The 22,488-nt window shown below is 46.2% G+C and overlaps 1 protein-coding gene and 1 long non-coding RNA gene across 5 annotated transcripts in view; one reads left to right on the top strand and one right to left on the bottom strand.

Annotated features, from left to right (window-relative positions):
* Positions 1–22,488, top strand: part of ZNF217 (zinc finger protein 217) — a 36,381-nt gene that overhangs the window by 2,426 nt on the left and 11,467 nt on the right. For 2 of the 4 annotated variants that reach the window (XM_077873610.1, XM_077873609.1), the window contains exons 2-3: positions 5,860–5,940; positions 20,215–21,983. In XM_077873610.1, the coding sequence (XP_077729736.1) occupies positions 20,591–21,983 (1,393 nt within the window). In that variant the 5' untranslated portion in view covers positions 5,860–5,940; positions 20,215–20,590. Of the gene's footprint in view, positions 1–5,859; positions 5,941–9,260; positions 9,412–9,525; positions 9,731–20,214; positions 21,984–22,488 lie in introns of those variants that run through there. The other 2 variants (XM_077873611.1, XM_077873608.1) reach the window with 2 other exon arrangements.
* LOC144298543 (uncharacterized) lies at positions 4,244–9,788 on the bottom strand. Its single transcript, XR_013365475.1, has 2 exons — positions 9,654–9,788; positions 4,244–6,513 (listed from the first exon to the last, which is right to left on the bottom strand). It is a non-coding gene; the product is annotated as an uncharacterized LOC144298543 (long non-coding RNA).

The raw sequence follows: 22,488 nt of genomic DNA, 5'->3' as shown, positions 1-22,488 counted from the left end.
ACCACTTCATTCTTTCCACCCGCTTTCTATATTCTTCTATTTCAATATCATGGTTTATGTGGCCAGTTTCCTCTTGATGAACAGGTAGCTCATGGCTTACTTTTCACTATTTTTTTTTTTTTTTACTTTTCACTATTATACACAATGCTGCAATGAATATCCTTGTGTACGCTTCTTTGAGTCCCTAAGTGATTATTTCTTTAGGGTAGTTACGATAATTATAGGCCTATCTATTTTTTCTCATGTTTTAATTTGTTTAATGTCTATTTCTCCATTGAAAATATAAACTCTATGAGGGCAGGAATCCCATTTGTTTTGTACCTCACTCTTTAATTACTACCTAGCCAGTGCCTGAGACAAGGGAGTGGTCAATAAATATTTACGGAATGAATCTGGCTGAAAGGTTGGCTGGGGCCCTTGGTGTCGTTTTGCATCCTAAGAGAGGAAACTATGATTTATTTTGGTACATTGGAGGTTTTCATACAGGGCGGTAGTTGCAGGGCGATGATTATTTGTTGGGGTTGGGGAAAAAGTATTTTAGGCTAGGAAGAAGACAGATACTGGGGCCCGGTTATGAGATTATGACACAGATCAGAAGGAAACCCAAAACAGGATGGTAGGAATAGAAAGGGGAAGGTGCGTTTGGGAGCTACTGGATGATAGGATCTGCGAGATTGATTAACTGATTAGCTCTGAGGGGCTGTGTAAAGAAAAGCATATGGAAATTGGAGACTGAGTCTAGGACATATTCATTTCACAAACGTTTATTACCTCCCAGCTCTGTGCAAGAAGCACTCTGCTGATTGCTGTTGGGATGTAAATTTGCAGGATCTTTCTTCCCTACCTTCAAAGAAGATTTGGAGTCCACTGGGGATGATGGAGGGCGACTAAGCAGGTACACCAAGAATGCCAGGGAGTGACTAGGGTGGGAGGGGCTAGCCCCAGGGCAGGCAAGTGAAATATTGTTGTTCCAGAATGGGGAGGGGGCGGAGAGGAGAATGCTGGGTGAGGATGTTTCAACCCTGCCCCAGAGTCACACAGGGCTGACTGGTGAACATTCAGGAAATAGGATGTGCGAGAAATGTGCACCGGTATAGATTTTTTTTAGAAGTAAGGAAATTTAGATCGCTGACAGAGCTGGGCTTTGACATAGGCTTCAGGTGTAGTGTGGAAGGTGGGGAAACCAACTGTTAGCTGTGTGATCTCAGGCAGGCTGCTTCACCATCCTGAGCCTCAGTTGACTCTTTTTATTTTTATTTTTTATTTTTTTAGTTGACTCTTTTTAAAGAAAAGGCAGTAATAACTACAGGGGTGAAGACTGGGAAGATTATGGGTAGTCCCATGCCAGTCCTGCTTCTCAGGGACACTCTGTATCTTGGATTCGATCATGCCCTCCATGCAGGAGAGGAAGTAGAGGAATGGTCGTGTCCTCCCATTTGCCAGATCTTCTTTGTTTAACCAGGATGCGATCTCGCAGGAGATAGTTTCTCAAGGAAGAAACACTCACTTGAAGTTCGGTGGGTTGGTTTCACTTGCATTTCTTTCCAGTGGCATCCCAGTGTTCGTGGGATAAAACCCAAAGTCGTTGAGCACCCCCTGCCCAAATGCTGCCTGCCACATTATCAGGGATTTTGGTTTTTATTCTAAGAGACATGGGGAGTTTTAGGCAGGGCCCTGATGTAATCAGGTTTGACTTTTGAAAAGATCAATGTGACTTTTGAAAAGATCGATGTGACAGAGATGTGATTGTCTGCATTTCTGCTGCAATGGTAGCTCTGTAAATAGAGTCTGCTTTCCTTCCAGTGGTGTCCCCGGCCTGTGGCAAACAATGCCAGACACATGCTATTGGTTGGGTGCATATGTGACCTCTCTGCATTTACAGCAAGTCTAAAAATAGCCATTGTGTTACTAGGAGGATATAATGAGATAATGGATGTAAAGTGCCTGGCCCATAGTATCTATTTACTCATTTCTCATCCAGTATTTAATGAGCATCTACTATATGCCAGGCATGGTTCAAGGTCCTGGGGGTACACCGGTGAGGTATGAGGGTGAGGCATGGCCAGGTCTACACAGTAAAGGTAGCTGCTGCTCATTGCCTGTGGGCCTGGGGAGAGCTACTTAATCTCTGCCCAGGCTCTTCCTCTAACAAATAGCAAAATATAAACCCTACCTCACAGGGTCATTAAGGGGATTAAACGAGCTACAAAGTGAAAAGCACACATTGGGAACTCAATAAATGTTAGCGTGCATCAGCTAGCCTCTCGGCACACTGGTCCTGCTTTTGCCATGAGATCTTTCTGAAATATTGGTGCTCGAGTCCACATGACCCATCCCGAGGCAGAGAAATGTGGGAGGCATCCCTGAGTGTGTATTTGGACAGGTCCCTGCTCTTAATGGATCGAACAGTCTGATTCAGACCAAAAAAGAAAAAGAAAAATAAATTTTCAACTAACTACACAGACAATTCACTGGAACATTTGTCTCATCCAGAAAGGAGAGATGGAAGGAAGTGAGGACAAGGACTCTGTGCACTCTTCCCAGCAAAATGCAGAACCTTGGGTTTTAGGACTCACGTAAATGTCATAGGGGAGTTGAGGCTGAGGCTAGAGTACCTGGTCTCCTCAAAGACAGTCCTACGCAAAAGGAGAGCCCTTGGTGGAGTTGATTACTCAGGATCCATGAGAAGAGTCATCAGGGAAACCACCCTTTGCTGTTAAACAACACAGAGCTCCCCTGTGGTTTGACAAGGGCAACCCAGCCATCCAATGGGGCAGGCCTAGTAGGGGTTATAATCTCTATTTTACAGAGGAGGAAACAGCCAAGATCCCACTGGCTGGCCTCAAGACTCAAATCTCAGTTCTCTTCCCACTGGACCTGTCTGCCGCTGGGCTCCGTGTTTGACTATTCTCCTCTGTATGCATCTGTTGTGAGCTCTGCTGTGGGCAGCCATCTAAGAGATGGAGGAGGCAGTGGGAAATATGTTTTAAGAGTTGAGGCGAGGGGCACCTGGGTGGCCCAGTGGTTGAGTATCTATCTGCCTTTGGCTCAGGTTGTGATCCTGGGGACCTGAGATTGAGTCTCGCCTTGGGCTCCCCATAGGGAGCTTGCTTCTCCCTCTGCCTGTGTCTCTCATGAATAAATAAAATCTTAAAAAAAAAAAAAAAAAAAAAAAAAAGAGTTGAGAGGCCTGGGTGGAAAATAGATATTTAGGAGGCCTAAACCTCTAGATGGCATTTTGAGCCATTGGGCTGGATGAACTCATCTAGGGAATGAATGGGAAAAAGAAGGTAGAGTACCAGCACTGGGCCTTGGGCTTCAACATCTGGAAATCAGGGAGCATAGAAAGAACCACGAGGGGACTGAGAAGGAGTGTCCAGTGAGGACAGGGGAGGGGTGGGGTTGATGGGGTGTGGGATGGTCGTGATGGTGGAAATCAGTAGAAAGTGGAGTCCGGAGCAAGGGAAATGGTGTTTCACGGACGAGGCAGTGGCCAGCTCTATGAAGCGCTGCAGACGCGGTGAAGAGCATGGGGACATAAAACTGACTGTTTGACATGGCACAACTGGAGCCAACGCCAGCCCCTGCCAGTGTCTTTACCAGGCTCCATCTTCCTTCCCCGTGTGCACTCACTGGACCCCAGGCGCACGGGCCTCCTTGCAGTTCTTCCCCAAGCTTGCCTTTCTTCTGCTCTGAGCCTCTCACCTCCTGCTCTCTGTGTCACTAATGCTTTGCCGCCCAATGTCCCGGGCCTCTCTGCTCCTCAGGGGGACCCGATCTACAACAGCACGCCTCTTGCCCTCTCCAGGGACCCTTATGTTGCAGATATACTCTCTGTGTGGTCTGTCTCCCTCTAAAGGAGCAAAGGCCTCGTTTGTTTTGCTTACTGCAAGTTCTGTCTCCCGTGCCTAGGACGGTGCCAGGCCTCACGGCTCCCCCATTGGCTCCCTCGTAAACAACTGCGTTTACAGCTCCTCAGTGTGTCTCATTTAATTGTCCAGAGTCTTACAGAAAAAATATTTATTATTTATATAAATAATAATTATAGACACTTCCTGGGGTCCTTGGGTGGCTCAGTCAGTTAAGCATCTGCCTTTGGCTCAGGTCATGATCCCGGGGTCCTGGGATGGAGCCCCACATCACCAGGAGCCTGTTTCTGCCTCTCCCTCTGTCTGCCACTACCCCCTTGCTTGTGCTTGCTTTCTCTCTCTGTCGAATAAATGTAATCTTAAAAAAATCTTAATTATACTTTTTCCAGTTTTATTGAGATATAATTGACATGATACCATACAAGCATAAAGCATATAACATAATAATGATTTGATATATGTATATGTTGCCAAATGATTGATAGGTTTAGTTGACATCCATCACCCTGTATAGTTAGAATTTTTTTCCCTGTGATGAGAACTTTCTTTTTTCTTGTTTTTTTTTTTTTTTTGATGAGCACTTTCTTTTTTTTTTTTTAATTTTTATTTATTTATGATAGTCACAGAGAGAGAGAGAGAGAGAGAGGCAGAGACACAGGCAGAGGGAGAAGCAGGCTCAATGCACCGGGAGCCCGATATGGGATTCGATCCCGGAGCTCCAGGATCGCGCCCTGGGCCAAAGGCAGGTGCCGAACTGCTGCGCCACCCAGGGATCCCTGATGAGCACTTTCAAAGTCTTCCTTCTCATCTCATCATCATCACCCCATTTTGTGGATGAGAAAACTGAAATCCAGAGAGATTAAATAAATATTCTAAGGCCAATGCAGCTTTCAGATAGTGGAACTGGAGTAGTTGAGCAACCTCAGTTGGAGAGAAGACTTCCAGGACGATGTCAGAGGGAACCCACCCTCTTTCCCCCTCAAAGGCACAGAGTTTAAATCACTTTCAGGAGGAACAAAAGTTGACTTCTTGAAAGAATGGGAAGGGGGAGCCAGGCAAAGGGAGCCACAGGTCTAAAGGCTCTAGGTCAGAGGGAAGGCCTAGTGGCTGAAGCTTAGAATCCCAGGAAAGGGCTTGCCAAAACTTGAGGCCGCCGAGTTAGGCAGGGGCCAGATCTACAGAGCTGGGGAGGCAAGCTCTGGAGTTTGTTATTTTTTTCCCCCCCCGAGGCCATAGGAAGCCATTAAGCTGGGTGGGGACAGAACCTGATTTATACAGTGAAAGATCTCCTGGACTCCGGGTGGAGCTTGTATTAAGGCAGGGCTAGGAAGGAAGAAGCTTGAAGAACCCTTACATACTCCTTTTAATTGGAGGAGACAGTGAGAGAGGTCATGGTGCTGTATTAGAGATGGAGGTAAGTAGACAGAGTTGAGATATACTGAGATAGAAATGAAAGGACTTGATGGATTAAAGGTGTATGTGGGGGGATGGAGCTGAAATATGGTTTGACTTCTGGGTTTTGGCTTGAGGAAGTGGGCGGATGGTAGATGGATCCATTTATTGAGATGAGACGGGGCATCAGGTTTCAACAGACATTAGCTACCTTCCCCTTTGGCCACCTCCCCTTCCGTCTGGAATATCGGAGGAGTGCAGAAAGTTTTCAAGAGGTGCCCCGAAAGTTACGTGACACGTGTACTTTTTAAAGAAAAGTTTACATTTGCAACGTTGAGTGAAGTCAACCTTGGAAAACCAGCCCCAAGATTGGCAGAACACAAAAAGTCGTGCTCCCCGATGGGGGAAGGACCTTGTCGAACTTGCCGACGGGACAAATACAGTTAAAAACAAACTACGCTCTTTGCACCTTATCAAGGTTAATTGATTAACTTAATCAAGTCGCAATTGTGTCTAATCCTCGATTTAAATTGAGCCTTATGCTTGGCCCCTCCCTTTCCAGTTTGCTTGTAAAAACCAGCAGTCTCATCTCTTACAGTATTGTTCTGAGCCAAGTGGACTGGCAACTCCGAGGGAGAGAGAGTCTCCAGGCCCCGGGCACTGCCTCCACTTCTGAAAGGTGACTTCTGCAATTTATTTTTATCATATATTACACGATGATGTTTTATGGAGGGCTTCAAATTTCGAGATGACTCGGAGTGGGATCAAGAAACCTGATAGAGAAGAGAGGAGTGTAGCATTCCCTGGACTTGTTGGTGATCCCCACTTAATTTAATGCATTCAGTCGTGTTAAAAGGGCTGTCCCCGTTTCCTTCTCAAATGTCCTTTGTAGTTAGCAAGAGCTGGCAGGTTTGCCTAACTTTTTCATTTTCTTTTCCTGCTGACTCCTCACTTGCAGTTTTCGGGTTTTCCTGCCCTGAACACTGAATTCTTTTTAAGTCGAGTATCTATGTTGGCTCCATTTCAGCTCCAGGGATTTACGTGCAGTTTCCAAACTGTCTTTCTTGTAAGAGTTCCACAGTAACATAAAATAACTTGTGAAATAGGAGGATCATATCGCATTGTTCTTCTAATGAAGGCTAAGTCTCCAAAGATGATCCCAATAAATGTTAAATGTAGCAAATTAGGAGGGCTTTTTGTTTTGTTTTGTTTTGTTATGAGATCTGAGAAGGCTGTGTGTGGCAGGCAGCATCTGGAGAGAAAATCAGAAGTTAGCAGAGGAAGAGGTCTCCTATCACGAGGATTAAATCAGAGATAATAGTGCGATTTTCTAAGCGTACCCTGGGAAATATATCTTAAGGAGGGCTGGTCTGTTTGGATAATTGTGAAAAACGAGGTGTAGCTGATGTTTGTCGCATTAAGGGGAGGCGAAGTGGGGCTTCTTTCCGCCCTTTCTCTGGTTAACATGTGCAGAGCATCAGCTTCCATTCGAAGGGACATTTCTGGTTCTATCCTTTGTTTGTTGCCAGCGTCTCTGCAGCACCTGACTCCTTTAGAGATAGTCTAGCTGGGGGTGATGGCAAAACAGGATTACTCGTGGGTGGAGCTAAGTATCCGTAGACTGACTAACGCTGGGCTTTCAATTTTCATTTCATGGAATAATAAGGAGTTCTGAGCTTTTTACTACAAAACTAAACGTTCCTAGTGTTCTTTACTTTTGGAGTTTCCATTTTTCAGGGTTTTAACTGGGCATGCTTCCCAAGTAAATCTTAAAAGTATGAGTCGTCACATTCTAAGGGGAGAGTGTGTGTCCCACGGACGCCCTTAGCAAATTCATATCACTGTGTGTCCATTTAAAAACACAGTATGTGTTTGTAACCCAGCACTCAGTCACGGGCAGAATTTTTTGCAACGATTTCCCAGTTTTATTGGCACGTCTCCAGGAATAAGGTTCTTTGTAATTCTTTGCTCAAACATAAGGATCACATATAAAACTCTTAGCAGATAGATCAGCTCATACAATTATCTTTCAATTTTAAGAGCTACAACATAATAAGGTTCTTCTTTTGGGGGTGGGGTGGGGTTAGGGTGAGGAGAGAGAAACAGTAACTAACAAACCATAGGATGCTATTATGCTAACAAAGTGGTAGCTTTGTAAGAGCAGAGAGAGAGAGAAAGCACAACCGTTTTTGCTCAGAAAATAATTCAGTAGCAACAAGGTCTGAGAGCCAGAAGCCTCATTGTTCTTAGTGAGCGATTATTTGTCAAAACATTTGATTGTTTGCCTATCCCCCTCCTGCAAAGTTTGGATTTTTTTTTTCTTTTTGCCCAATTTTGACACTAGAATTTTTAACTATCAGTGCCATTGTGTTTACAGCATTCAAGGTTTCAGAGTTCAAAGGTTATCCATTAACATGTAGAGCGAGGCTACACCGAATGTGGAGGCTCAACCTGGTTCCACTTGCTCATAGTTTGTTTTGTAGCAATGCTCCAAGTCATTTGTTTTGGTTAAGTTAAATGAAGTTTCTTGTTTGTTGAAGAGCGTCTTTGGGATTGCGTTTTAGGATGTGACTATAGGGGCTTAAAAAAATATTTTAAAGAAAGATATTTATCTTCCCTCAGAAAAGGAACCCTGGTGCTGGAAATAGAAATGATCAACATCGGTGTATTTTGAGTGGTTGGGGGGAAAAAAAAAAGAGAGTTCTGGCCAAAGAATTTACTTCTGGCACTGCTAATTAATTGTAAGTAATTGGTTCACTTCCTTTAAAAAAAAAGACTAACCAGACCATATGTGGGGTTAGTAGTTATATATAAAATGACAGCAAAGCATCACACTTGGCAAATTCTTCCCCTCTGCTAAGAAGCTGTCTCTCAAATTCCATTTTCGATTGCTCACCGGCAGAGCATGTATATCGCGCTACCCACCCCCCACCCCATTTATTAAATATATACTTTAAGGGCCTTTCTTGATAGGTTTTTAAGTTTTTCCATTTGGGATACACCCATATCCCATAAAAAAAAAAAAAAAAAAAAAAAACCAACCCAAAAAACAAAAAAAACCCTCCACCACTTGGCTGTTTTTGTGTGTTGAGTTGCAGAGCTCTGTTTACATTTGCATTCGTTTGCATTTTGGGGCCAAAAACTTGGTGGTTGTGATTGTTGCTTCCAGGGTTCCTCCTGGGGGGCGGCCGGGATGGGGGGACACAGGCCCCCCCCTCCCCCGGGGATTTGGGAAGCCTGGTTTCATCCACGTGGGTTTCTAGCAAAGCCAAAGTGGATGCTCGGAACCCGGGCCAAGTTCAGAAATCTCAAGTTATAATAGCGGCGCAAGTCGGGCGCTTTTAGGAAAAAACAAACAAACAAAAAAAACACGACAATTACGGGACAGCTTTAGGAAGGTAGTAATTGAGCCATTTTAATCGCGTCCAGCTCCTCGACCTCGCTCACCCCCGCCCTCGGCGAAAATCCGAAAAACCGTCTGCGCCCGGCCGCCCTCTCACCTGCCCCCAACCGGGTGCAGAGGCGCGGGGCGGGCACGCGGGGGGAACCCCCTCCCTCGCCCGGGCACACCTTGCGCGGAGCGGGAGGCGGGAGGCGGGAGGCGGCGGGGCCGGGGCCGGGGCGTGCGTCTGCGCCTGCGCCTGCGCGCCGCCCCCGGGCCCCCTCCCCGCGTACCTGTCAGTGGAACGGCCGGAGCGCGCGCGGGCCACGTTTAGCCGGAGGGGGGGGCGGGGCGGGGCGGGGGAGGGGGGGGGGGAAGGCGCGCGCGTGCGCGTGCGCGTGCGCGGGCATCGCGGGCCGGAACGCGGGGGCGCGCGCTGGCGTCCCGGAGGCGGAGTCCGCGGCGGTGGGCGGGGCAGGGGCGCGCCTGCGCGGACCACGTGGCCCGGGGGCGGGGCCGAGGGGCGGGGCCGCGCGGCCGGCGGAGGCAGGAGGCGGGGCGTCGCGGAGCGGCGGGGCCGGGGGAGGGCGCAACAGCTGCTCCCTGAGCACTTTCTGACCCAACAGTCCCCCTGCGCCGGACGCGCCGCGCCCCGGCGGCCCTAGGGACCCCCCGCGCCTGCACTGTCCGCGCGCGGACGCGTAGGGGGCGCCCGCGCCTCTGCCCCGTGCGCACCCCCGCCCCGCTCACCTTAGCCCCGCGCCCGAGGTGAGCCCGGCCCCCAAATCCCCGGGCGGGGCGGGTGGGGGCGGGGGGCGCCGTGCGGGGGGCGGTCTCGGCGGCGCGGGGCCCGGGGGATGGCCTCGCCCCGCGCCCGGCGACCCCCGCCGCTTTCGGGGGGCCGGTGCGGGCGCGGAAGCCGGGAGGTGTCCGCACAAAAGGCCGAGAGAAACTCCCCGTCGCCTCCCCTCCCTCCTGCCTTCCCCGCCCCCTCCCCTCCTCATTCAAACCTCGGCTCGCTCGTGTGGTGTCAGTTCAGTCCCGGCCGCCGCCGAGCGAGGAAATGGCCGAGGAGCCGGAGCCGCAGGTAAAGGGGGCGCCGCGCCGCGCCTCGCCCCCCGGGGCCCCGGGAGCCCGCCCCCCCCGCCCCCGCCCCCGCCCCGGGGACCCCCGCCCGCCGCCCGCCGCCCGCCGCCCGCCGGCGCGGCTCCTCTCGGGCGCCCCCTCCGCCGCCGGCCGAGCCCCGGGCGGGCGTCCGAGCAGCGCTCGCATCCCGGGCCCGGGGGCGGGGGCGGGGGCGGGGGCGGCCGCTCTGCGCGGGCTGCGGGGCGCGGGGCGCGGGGCGCGGGCGGGCGGGCGCTGCCCCGGGAAAGTTGGGCGGCTCCCGGGGTGTGCCGGCCGGGCCCCCCGCGAGCGCCCGGGAGGGGCCGGGGCAACTTGGGAGCAGCCAAAACAATGCGCCCTAACAGGCGTCCCCCGCAAACAATGGCCGGGACCGTCCCCACGGGCCGGGCGGAGGGCGCGTCTACGGGGCCGGGGGAGGGGCCTGGCGCCGCCGCGGCCCCCCCGCGCCCCCCGCGCCCCCCGCGCCCCCGCGCCCGGCCCGGCTCCCCGGGTCCTGCCCATCCCCGAGCCGGCGGCGCACGGGCTGCGTTCCCTGGAGGTGTGTGTGTGTGTGTGTGTGTGTGTGTGGACAAGGTGCTTTCTTTTCTTCCCTTTTTTTTTTTTTTCTCCTCCCTCCCTACCCCCCCCCTTTAATTTTAAAGATTTTTTGAAACTTTTTAAATGGCCCTTAAACGCTTAGGAGAATATCTTTACACCTCGCTTCCAGTCGGAGTCCCAGAGCCAGCTGGAGGCAGAACTCGTAACTCTAAAGGGCAGGCAGGATTGAACTGTTCCCTATAAGTGTTTCTTTCTTTCTTTATTTTCTTTTTTTTTCTCTCTCTCTCTCTCTCTTTTTTTTTTTTTTTTTTTAAAAGGGAAGTTTCTGCCAGGAGGCGCTGAGTGGCGAAACCGCGCAGTTTCAGATGTAGAGCCCTCTTCTCTTGCTTTGGCCCCAAAATGCGAGCGGCACGGGCCGGGGAGGGGGGAGGAGGGCGCTGCCGGGGGCCCCCCGAGGCCGGGCTGGGGGCGGCCTGGGCGGTGCTGCCCGGTGGGGGCCTGGCCTGGCCCGGGGGGTGGCTCCGGCCCGTACCTGCGCGCGGGGATCGGGACCCACACGTCCAGCTCCCGGGCTAGAACCCACATTTTTGGGATTCAGGGAAGGGCCACCGAGGACGGGAAGCCGCATTCTTGGGCGGGTGGGATGGGGGTGGGGAGGGGTGGGCAGGCGGGGACTTCTCCTAAAGGTTTAGTTACAGGAACAGGAAAGAGCCACCAGTGGCCACTTCTGGGACCCCAGTAGTCTGCTCACACTTGGGACTAGTAGAAAGTTTTATTTTATTTTTGTCTCTCTCCTCCACACCCACCTCCCAGGAAGAGAATAGTCACTTTAGAGTTTAAGGCCTTTGGTGTGTTCCTCTTTGAAATTCCTTGAGCCTCAATTTATCTTTCTGAATCAGCCTATAGGGCTCGAAGCATTGGCACAAACATTCCTAAATGTGTATCACACGCAAAGGGCTGTTGCAGTGGTCCTCTGGCCAGTTTGGGGGTCCCGTAGTAGTGACCACTACATGCTACATGCTAGCTGGTTTCCCAGCTTTCTGGATCGTTTGGAACCATTAAGCTGTATGTTTTAAGAAGCCTAGGTCTGATTTAGTTCAGGTTGATTCAATTATGTCTTCATCGCTTTTGAGTTGGTTGAATGAGTTGACATGAGATTAAGCTCAACAAAAGAAAAGGCAGGGTAACAACAGCTGCCGGCCAGGCCTGGCGACTAGGTAGGGGTCTTGGGAGGCCTTGCACCTTCTCTTTTGTATGTGTTAAGGAGTACATTTAAAAATGTTCCTTTTACTGTACTCTTCCCCGCCCCCTCCCCCATGGATGGATGCCTTGATTGATATCAAATAAGACTTAAAATACTAAGTTTTATAATACTTTGGGAATGAATAATCCGTAGAGTTTCTAAAAAGCCTGTGGTGTCTGCAGTGACAAGTGCAGAGTAATAATCTAATTGCTTTTTGTCTGAAAAACACAGCAGTCCGACCACTAGCTTGTGCTTGCTTAGTTAATGTGTGCTAAGAACTTTTAAGGTGTGTCCTTAATGGTAGATGACTTTTTCTGAGAAGTCATGTTTATTTTAGATACTGTTTTTTGTTCAGTATCCCAAAGACTATAGTAGAGTGTGTGTTTGTGTGTGTGTGTGTGTGTGTGTGTGTGTGTTTAATCCTGGTGTTTTAGTGAAGTCAAACCCCTCCCACCCCAAATTGCTGCCATTTTTTTTCATCAGTTATATAAGTATTAAATTCAAGAGGCAGAGAGACTTATTTAAAAACCCTGTTGTCAGTAGCTACAGCACAAGTTTACAATTTATTTGGCTTGTTTGTTGGAATAGGGCTAATAATCTGATTGTTTGGAATCTTAATTATTTGGTATGAAGAGGAAAGCTGCTCCTTTAGACTCCACACAGGTTTGCACGCTGGAGGAGGAAGTGGGGGAGGATTATGACTTTTCCAGGTGAAGGACACATACTTTTCTTTAGTGTCCAACTTCATTCAGCCCTTTTATCTTCACAGCACCGTCTAACACTTTGCAGTTTGACCTTTGCTGTTTTTAATAACTTGTAAGATCGAAGTTTAGCAGTTGTCTTGGGTTCATATTATTCCCTTTCACTTCCTAATCAAAAAAAGGAACTAATACACCACTTTGATAAAATTTGTAGAAAATACTGCTCCCCCTCACCTTGAAGAATCTATTTAGATAAAGCTTGCCGTTTTTTTTTTTTTTTTCCCAGGTAGTTGAGGGGAAGAGGAGGGAGGAAGGAGGAGGGTTTGACTTTGCCTTTACTTTTAAGGTGGAGGTAGATTTGCATTCTCTTTGTAAGCCTCCATTTTTGGCAGAGGAACTTCTGGGAGGAATAGCAGCCCCTGGTTCCCTTCCAGTGGACCTTTAAAGAGGAAATCAGAAAATAAGACTTCATCATCAAGTCACTTACAAACTGATGAAATCATTAAAGAATATAATGGCCTGGCAACGACGGAGTCCCTCTCTCCTCATCTCAGATAATCACTTTTCTCTCTTTTAACAACATTTATGATGAAATGGCATGTTTTTGCCACAGCAGGGCTGCCTTTTCCCAACCCTGGAGCACTCTTAATTCTGAGACGCTTGATTAGAGCCTCAGGGGTCCCAAAAGATGTGCTGTTTTCCCACTTTAAAAAATCACATTCTTTTCTCACAGTTGTCACAAACATGATCTTGGTGGATAAGAACTTTGGAGTAGTTTTAATGACTCTTGACTGTCTACTATCTCTACTTGAAGGGAAAAAAAAAAAGATACTTCTTTCTGACGCTTGTAGGATTGTAAATGATTGGACCTTTTTTATGTTTCACGTGAAGCTTTGTTTCCATTTGCTCAAAGACAATTTCAGTTGAGAGTGTTCCATCTCACATATGCCAGTGTGGCCTGTGTGTAAGGGTTTTTGAGGTTGTTGGGGATGACTTATTTTAAATGGTTCATTGCTAATTTCCTATTTGAGTTTAACCCCGTAGCAGTATGTTTAGTAAATGAATTGGAAAGTTGAAGCCAAAGTCCTGAACAATGGCTATATATTTTCAGGCTTTAGAGTTGTACAGTAGGAACGAGAAATCTGAGAGCATTGTATAAGCTGAGGACTATTCCACTAGAATAAAAAAAAGTAAAAAAAAAAAAAAAAAAAAAAAAAAAAAAGTGTAATGAGATTTTAATTTAAACGACTACCTCTGGAACATACAGAACAGTTTCCACGTTAACTGAGGTGTTAGAAAGAAAAACCTGGAAGGTGTTTGTTTACAGGACAGCTACCCAGCAGAAACTAAAGAAATCTCGTCCCAATCACATGAAACGCTTTAAATAGTGAAAGGTTTAGTTACAGCATGTAGACTACGCCTGAGTCTGTGGTGGGATGTCGATCTGTACACCTCATTTCCAGATTTTGTAGGGGGAGGGGTGTTAACCGGTGTAGATGCACGTGGAAGAAAGAAGGATTGACACAAAGACAGCAGGAAATTTCTGAAATTTGGGAGAGGGAAGCTTGATCGTTATAACCAAATGGCCTCCCTTGGAGGGCAGTGTAAAAAAACTTACTAAGTTTGTTGGCTTTTTAAGGAAGACGGTGATCTGGATTATTTTTCTCTAGCCGATCATCTAGTTAGGCAAATTTGCCAGTGGTGTGTGGGGCACAGGATTTTGAATTGAGACCATGAGAGCAGATAGAAATCTGATTTTGAGGAAGTGGGACAGGGACCATCCTTTCCTAAAATCTGCCGTTTGTGATGAGCAAGCTCAATTCCTGTATAAAGCTATCTTCCAAATAAACAGTGGGGCAGCCCCTGTCATCCAGCTGCCACCACAAGCTACCCTTTTATGCTGAACATTGGAATGCTCATTAACGACTTTACATTTGAACATTTGTTGACTGACTGTTCTTAACATCCCCATTACTTCCTGCCCCGGGTAACTACATAACTGAGTTACTGGAAATTAGGGGCCAGTTTGGTAATTTTATGATAAAGTTGAGAAATAAAATTACTAAACCTGAGAAGACAGCTGGGTAAGTTAAATGAGAAGAATTCGCTCAAATTCCTTAGCTTTTGTTCTTGAAGGCTTCACCTAAGTTCTCTTTGACCTCCACATTCCTTCACTTGGTACAGAAGAGCCTCTACCCACTCTGGAGTCAGATGCCCGTTTTGTAATGGGTTCCGCAGTGGTTTGTGTATTGCTGTTCATTAGTTTCTAGTGTGTCAGGAAACCTCTTGAATTTTAAAATACAGTTCTATGGACTGGTGATTGAGAGTCCAGATCCATCTTGTTCTTGCATCAGCATTAGGAGAACTACGTGTTGTTATTTTTCCTACCTGTGTCAAAATCAAGGTAACTTTTCAGAACAGTTCAGTTATGCCAGAAGAAGTGTGTTTGCGTTTTTTTTTTTTTTTTAACTCTGCGGATAAGCTTTGTTTTTAGTTCAGTATATAAATATATAAATCGACTCAACAGTGATTATATGTATTAATTGAAAGAGGAGTTTTTTTTCCCCCCCTTAATTTTGAAAGCAAACAGGTGACTTAGAAGAGCCAGACATACAACTTTAGTATTTACTCAACAGAGATAGGGAGGGGATTATTTAAATGTTGCTAAAGAAAGAGCTCATGCCTTAAAAGGCAGTGCCCATGTTTATATTTAATCTGGTTAGTTAAATTGGGTATAATTAAGAACACTCACCATTTGGCCTTGTTGAAAAAGAAGTGTAGGTGTGTAGGGTATTGGTGTAGTATGATGGCTATAGTTATTTTATCTGTATCTCCAGTTAGCTGCGTGTGTGTGCATACACAGGGTGTTTTCCTTGTGGGGAGCGAAAGAATACAGGTAAAGATAGAAGAGTTTACTGTTTTAGTTTGTCGAAATCTTCTTTCTGGTGTCAGTCCTGTCTAAAATCTTTTCAAAGTATTGAAGGTAGTACTGGTTAAGTAGCAATAGTGGAACCTGACCCATAACAGTGCTTAATCTTGCTTTTAAAGAAAATTATTTTTTTATTCATTTCCCTTAGAGTTCTCTTTTTCCGGTCAGGCTGGAATTTTTAAGAGCCGGTTCACAGACCACAGTATCTGTGAATATCGATAATACTGAAACTAAAACTAATATGTGGTGCTTCGTGTTCACATTAGGATCCTTTAACTGACCTTAATTGCTTTGGAATGAATCAGAGTTGTTAGTGTTGAGGCTCAAATATACTAATACGGTTATATTTTTCTATGGTACTTTGGTCTCTAATCGTATTTGGGACTGAACACTTAACAGTGTTCAGGATCTGGATCTGTCCCCGGGCTTTGCCTTTGAAGAGTCATTTGCTTTTGAATAGTTTAGATTGTGATGTTGAACGTAAACTTCTGAATATTTTAATCTTTTTCTTTCACTTTTCAACATCTTTCCACGGCTATGTTAGGAAAGTTGGGTTGACCATTTAGCTCATGGGTGTGACCTTGGTGATTTCCTTGAAATAGTGTTAAAGGATTTTAAAGTTACAGGTTTGGATTGCCACTGTGGCTTCCTATGTGCAGTTCTCTTCACTGGTCGGATTAAGACAAGAAACAGTATGTGTGACCTACAGAAGGAACATTTATAGAAAAAACTGTAAGTTTCCTGACCAGATCTTGGAGATAATTTTGCTGTTTAAAGGGTACAAATGAATTGGCCGGAGACCAGCAGTTTGTTTGGGCTAAATATTTTAATGATCATTTATTTGGACACTTAAGTGACTCGGAGGGAAAAAGTAGGTTTGCAGGAATACTGCAAATTACTTGGCTATAAATAGAATATTTATATGTTTTGACAGTTTTTGAGGACTTTGAGTTCCTGTTGCTCCATAATAGGGTAATAAATATTCCATATAAAAAAATGTAAGATAACCTGTTCCACTGAAGTAGAGGCTGTGCGGTCACTAAAGGTTAACAGTGTGAGCACACTTGGCTATAAGGAACTACTCCTGAGTTGCAACAGTTGTCACCAAGGTGGCGTTTACTTCTAATGTGTTGTGCTGAAGCACAAATTGCTGTGTTTTTCATGAAGCGTCGTATACTGTGTAATATTTGCGAATTTCAAAATCTAGAGGTAGTGGCCGAATTCATGGGAGCTTTACTCTCAAATGCGGATCTGCTTTGAAAAGGAAAACAAACAAACAAAAAAAACCGACAGGAGACCTGGCCTAAAGAGCATTAGACTTCTATTCCAGGTGGTTACAGCAATATGGTTCCTACTTTTTCCCCCAAAGATTATGTTGTTGTAAATTTTTTTGAAGTCTTTAAGTAATCATAATACGAAAGTGAGCCCTAGTATTGTCTCAGAAAATGAGGTGATACCCGATAACCTCTTGCCTCAGGTGCCTTGGGGCGAATGGTTGAAGGTTAAGGGCTGTCATTTACCCGACTAAAGGTTTAAGAGCATTTTGTTTAAGAGCATTTTTTTCAACGTTGAAAAACATTTTTGCCAACTGCTTGCAGTTAGCCTAGTATGTCCTGAATGCTCACTTTCTGCCGACTAAAAGCATTCAGATTGTAGGGTTGCATTATGATCTCCTCCTCCTTCCTCCAGTTCTTTGTGAAGACAGACAACTTCCTCTGCCAGCAGGGCCTTGGTGTGTCCTTGGCTTCTGTGTGCCCCACCTGGAGCGCCGCCGGTTCAGGGAAGGCCTTGGGGGTGCTCACTTCACTCCACCGGAATGGCTGTTATGAACAGTAATTAGATTAGAATGTCTATTTTTTGGTGAGTTTTGTTAGTATGAAAGTCTTTATTATTGCAGTCACTAAAGATTTTAGATTTTGTTAGCAGATTGGTTTTAAGTGCTGTAGATAATTGGTTTATAGGTTAAGGAAGTGCTTAGTCTGCATTCAGTTTCTAAGTCAAGAGTTGAAGGCATTTGCTATCAGAGATTTCCCCAGCTTGTCCTGCATTTCTGTTCTGGTGGGTCAGTAAAGGGAGAGTAGTTTTCAGACCAGATGACACAGTTTTGCTCTGTGCTGGTCACCTTCATGGTATGATTAAATAGATTATTATTATTATTTTTTTTAATTACACCCTGGAAATGGCAGAGAATGGTATATATTAGATGGCAGCCACAGAGAGCCAGCCTTGTCGATGTTCTGACGAGCCTTCGAGTTAATTTTAATACCAGATCAGTTATGGTTGGTGACCATGGCTAGAGATGTGCAGTACTGATTCCACACCTGGACTGACGATGTAGTGTTTGTTCATTTATTCACTGGGTGTTGGTTGAGGGCCTGACCCTGGGCCAGAGACTCCTTTTAGGCATGGGGGGACAGCAGGGAACAAGCTGGACAGGGTCTCTCTCTTCCTAGGATCTTCAAAGAAATGGCCCAGGGTTTTCATATCCTGGGTGAGTAGTAAGGATGGCTATGACCCAAGATAGTCCAGTGCTTAGGACAGTTGGGTACAGTTAATGATTATCAGAATCTGTGCCAGAAGCTTCCCTGGAGGAAGAAGTACTTGGGTTTTTTGCCTGGGAGAGTGGTCTTCTCCATCTGACCATACTAGGAGACTCGGGGTGAGGACATCCTTCCCCTCATCTCTGGACCTCTGTCCTTCCCCCCACCCCCAGCAAAACTGAAGCTCTTCTTTCTGCTAAGATTTTATTTATTTATTTATTTTGCACTGTGCCTCCTTACTAATCCTTCAGGTCTTGTATTAGAAGCTGATGATGACTTCCTTAACCCAGACATTTGAACATCTCAGATAAAAATTGAAGCTAAACTATTTTTCGAAGACAGGCATTTCCAGTTATTTGCCATTAACCTGGGTGAGAAATAATAAGGATGTACCCACATCATGTTCCTCATTCAAGGAGTGAGTTTAGGATTGGTGTCTTTTTGGGAAAGATTACCTGTAGAAAACTGGAGTTCCTCCCAGTTTAAAATATCACAGAGTAGTAACATTTCTTTAAAAAACCAGCCAGTTCATGTTGAGGTCTGACATGGAGGACTGACTTTGGTTTTGGTAAATTAGGGGATTAAAAAGACTTTACTGCTTGCTGTTGCCACTCTTTTCATTTTTTAAAAAGCTGTTTTGCAACCAAAAAAATAGGACCTCATAGAGGACAGCCTTTATTCAAATTGAAATTAATCTATTCTAGTTGGTGTAGAATTCATTGAGTTGTTGGTTTTTCATATATCTGTTGGCTGGTGAAAACAATGTTGTCTGAGTTTGAGAGCTGCTTTTCTAGAATATGTACTGATAATTTCTTCATTTAAAAATATTACCCGGTATGCTCGCAATCAGTAAATATTTGCTGAATGAATAAATGACTGCATAGGACCCTAAATTATCAGTTACATTTTCAAATATCATTTAATATCTTGATTTAGGATAGCATTAAGTATTCTTTTGAGTAGGTCTATCCATAAATGAAGATCTATCCCCCTAACCATAGAAATTTAGAACTCTTGAGGATGATCCTGTCATTTAACCGTCTACATCAAGTAGAAAAAAATGGGGTATGTGGTGGTGATAGCCTGAACGCTGGGACTTAGCCAGAACTAGAACTCAGGTCTCTGGAGTGTTCTGTTAATAACACTCTGGTAGCCACCCCCTGTGTTTTATCCTCCATTGTGATTATAACTAAGAAATTAAGATAAAACACTTCTGTATGTTCTTTCTTGACTCTAATCTTTGTTCTGCAGTCTTATTTAGAAAAGCTTCATCTTAAAGATCTGGTTTATTCAAAACTAAAGATAGCAAGGGGCCTGAGAGTTTTCTTTTATTACGAATGTAAAGAAGGGGGAAGAAATGTTTCCTTGTCTTCTGTGAGCCTGCAGGCCCTTGCTCTTTGAGGAAGTGGAGAGAAGAAAGTAAAGTTGAAGGTGGTGGGAGTAGTTTGCAACTCTTTTTGTTGGGTAGAATTAACAGACCTCAGCTAAAGTAGTTGAGACTATTTAAAACCAATTCTGTGCCTGCCAGAAAGGTGGGGGGTGGGTGGTATGGGGTTTTGGAGATTAATTCTTCTTCAAGAATGACAATTAGCTTCTAAACCTGAGCCCGCAGAGCTGAATTTATTCAACGAATCCATTTTTTTTTTTTTTCCACCTGGCCAGTGCAGAATGTGAAAGGTGGGTTAAAAATGGGAGGACCACGTTGAACTGGCCGTGTGGAGGGTTTTATTTTCAAGTGTATATTCACAAAGTAGCTTTGTGTATGTATTTCCTTATTTATTGTGTAGACAAGGAAGCCCTACCCTAACGCCTGCAGAAGGCAGAAAAGTTGTTAAAAGCAACTCGGGCTTTGGGCAGTGGGTTGAGGAATAGAATATTCTGTGAACCACAATGATGGGGGTTTCTCTTGACCAAGATGAGCATCATTCTAAGGTGTTCTGTAGTTTTTGTATGTGGATTTTAGGAAAGCTTCATGTGTGTGTATGTTGTTGGCCCCAGTGCCTGTGTAAGCTTCGAGGGTGCATTTAGGCATTTGTGTTTCTCGACTGTATATAAGACAGTGTGAAGTTCTGGCTTTTATATTTTTACTTAAAGTGCTGTAATTGTCATTTTTCACAGTTGGCATACTCTCTAGATTAGTGGAGCCTGTTTATAAGGCTACACGTGTGCATTGTAGTGGCATTCAGAATGTATTTGGCTGAATTTAACAGTTTCTGTCCTGAATCTTTACATTTTAGATTTAAATCATTAAAGGACCACGGGCTAAGTTTCTTAACTGGATGAAAATCTAGCGATTTGATAAGTATACTGATTGGATAAAATGCTAATGATTTAATTAACGAGCATGTTTAACAGGATGCACTGTGTTAGTTAACAGTGGAGCAGATGACCTAGGCGCCTCCTCTGCTACGAGCAGGCCAGCTGTGATTTGTCCACACCAGGCTTCTCTTTTCTCTGGCTGCAGCTAACTATTTCTGTTTTTCTTTCCCCCTCTAGGTTTTGGAAATCCCTTGTCTCCAGGTTGCTGGGATTGACTTCTTGCTCAATTGAATCACTCACTCAGTGGAGACAAAGAGAATTAATGCTTTGTGCTGACTCATATTTGAATCAAAGCATTGGGGAGTCTGTCTGCCTTGTTTGTGGAAAGAACCAGTGAGAGGCTCTGTCACCGAGCTTCCTAAGACTTCTGAAGATAAGAAGCTACAGGAATATATACTTTCTTTTGAACTTTTATAACAAATATTTGTTCTAGTTTTAAGTCCCAGGGCTGCTGGGGGTGTGAGTGACAAGTCTTACAAGTGGCCTTATTCCAATTCCAGAAATTCCTCCACCGGATTCTTATTTTATATACAATCCTAAAGTGCCAGGAAACATGCCCACTCAATCCCTGTTAGTGTATATGGATGGACCAGAAGTTATTGGCAATTCCCTGGGCAACCAGATGGAGCTAGATGATGCCGTGTCAATAAAAGGGACCACCGCTGTTCCTTTCAGAGCTACGCAGGAGAAAAGTATCATCCAGATAGAAGGATATATGCCCTTGGACTGTATGTTTTGCAATCAGACCTTCACACATTCAGAAGACCTTAATAAACACGTCTTAATGCAACATCGGCCTATCCTCTGTGAGCCAGCAGTTCTGCGCGTTGAAGCAGAGTATCTTAGTCCTCTTGATAAAAGTCAAGTAAGAACAGAACCTCCCAAGGACAAGAATTGCAAAGAAAATGAAGAATTCAGCTGTGAAGTATGTGGGCAGACATTCAGAGTTGCTTTCGACGTCGAGATCCACATGAAGAAGCATAAGGACTCCTTCACCTACGGGTGTAATGTGTGCGGAAGAAGATTCAAGGAGCCGTGGTTTCTTAAAAATCATATGCGGACACACACTGGCAAATCTGGAGCCAAGAGCAAACTGCAGCAAGGCTCGGAGAGCCCGGTAACCATCAACGAGGTGGTGCAGGAGCACGCGGCCGAGAGCATCTCCTCTCCTTACAAAATCTGCATGGTTTGTGGCTTCCTCTTTCCAAATAAGGAAAGTCTAATCGATCACAGGAAGATGCACAGCAAAGAGACGGCTTCCGGTGCCAGCAGTACACAAACAGACTGTCAGCAGGGGGGCATGCCAGCCCCGGGGCAAGAGCTCCTGCAGTTTTTAAACTTGAGACCCACATCTCACCCCGAAACCGTCAAGAAGCCCACAAAATGGATACCTCAGCTCGATCCGTTCACCACCTACCAGGCCTGGCAGTTGGCCACCAAAGGAAAAGTGGCCGTGTGCCGGGAAGTGAAGGAGCAGCCAGGGCAAGAAGGAAGTACTGACAACGATGACTCGTGTTCGGAAAAAGAGGAGCTCGTAGAAATTTGGAACGCGAGTAAAAACCATTCCGAAGGTTCTGGCAAGTCCAAGACCAGTAAGAGCGGTTGTGCGGGCTTCTCCCAAGATAAAGAGAAGCCCAGACCCTCCAATGGTGAAGTGCCTTCTGCGGAAGCGGACCCGAAGCTGTCGGGTCACAAAGAGAAGCCGACCCACTGCTCGGAATGCGGCAAAGCCTTCCGCACCTACCACCAGCTGGTGCTGCACTCGCGAGTGCACAAGAAGGACCGGAGGGCCGACGCCGGGTCGCCCACCATGTCCGTCGATGGGAGGCAGCCTCGGACGTGTTCTCCGGACCTCCCCACCACGCTGGATGAGCATGGAGCCGTCGACCGAGAAGGTGGTTCTGAAGATGGATCTGAGGATGGACTTCCGGAAGGGCTCCATTTGGGTAAGTGTGCTCTGTTGTGTAACAGGTCCCTTCACCTCTCAGGGCCTCGACTGTCCTCAGGGTTTCTTCCGCCTCTGAAAACCCGTGGTGTTTTATGTTTTGCCAACAGAGGACAGGCGTCTTCCCTTACACAGGGCTTCCGACCTGGGCAGTGTGGCCCCCTGTGGAATCTGGTAGCATCTAGAGAGATCTTTGGTTGTCATAGCTGTGTTAGTACGCAGGCTGCTGGAGGCCAGGGGGTGGAGGCCAGGGTGCTGCTCAACATCCTACTGTGCACGGGGCGACCCCACACTGGCGTCCATGGCCTCAAGGTTGGGAGACCCTGGGCTTCGCTGAAGTTTCGTGGCACACCAGATCTTATCTATAAAAACAGGTTCTCCTTTCGTGCAACCAAATTCCCTGTCCTCCAAGACCCAGCTCTCATACACTTATTCCAGACGATGTTCTAGTGGCCGCAGAAGGTGCTGGAATAATTACCAGCACCTTTAGAGAAACTGTGCGGTGC

This window comes from Canis aureus, chromosome 26 (assembly GCF_053574225.1).
Source record: "Canis aureus isolate CA01 chromosome 26, VMU_Caureus_v.1.0, whole genome shotgun sequence".
Classification (NCBI taxonomy): domain Eukaryota; kingdom Metazoa; phylum Chordata; class Mammalia; order Carnivora; family Canidae; genus Canis; species Canis aureus.
The sequence above is the reverse complement of the archived record's forward strand: the minus strand, read 5'-3'. Positions and strand labels throughout refer to the sequence as shown.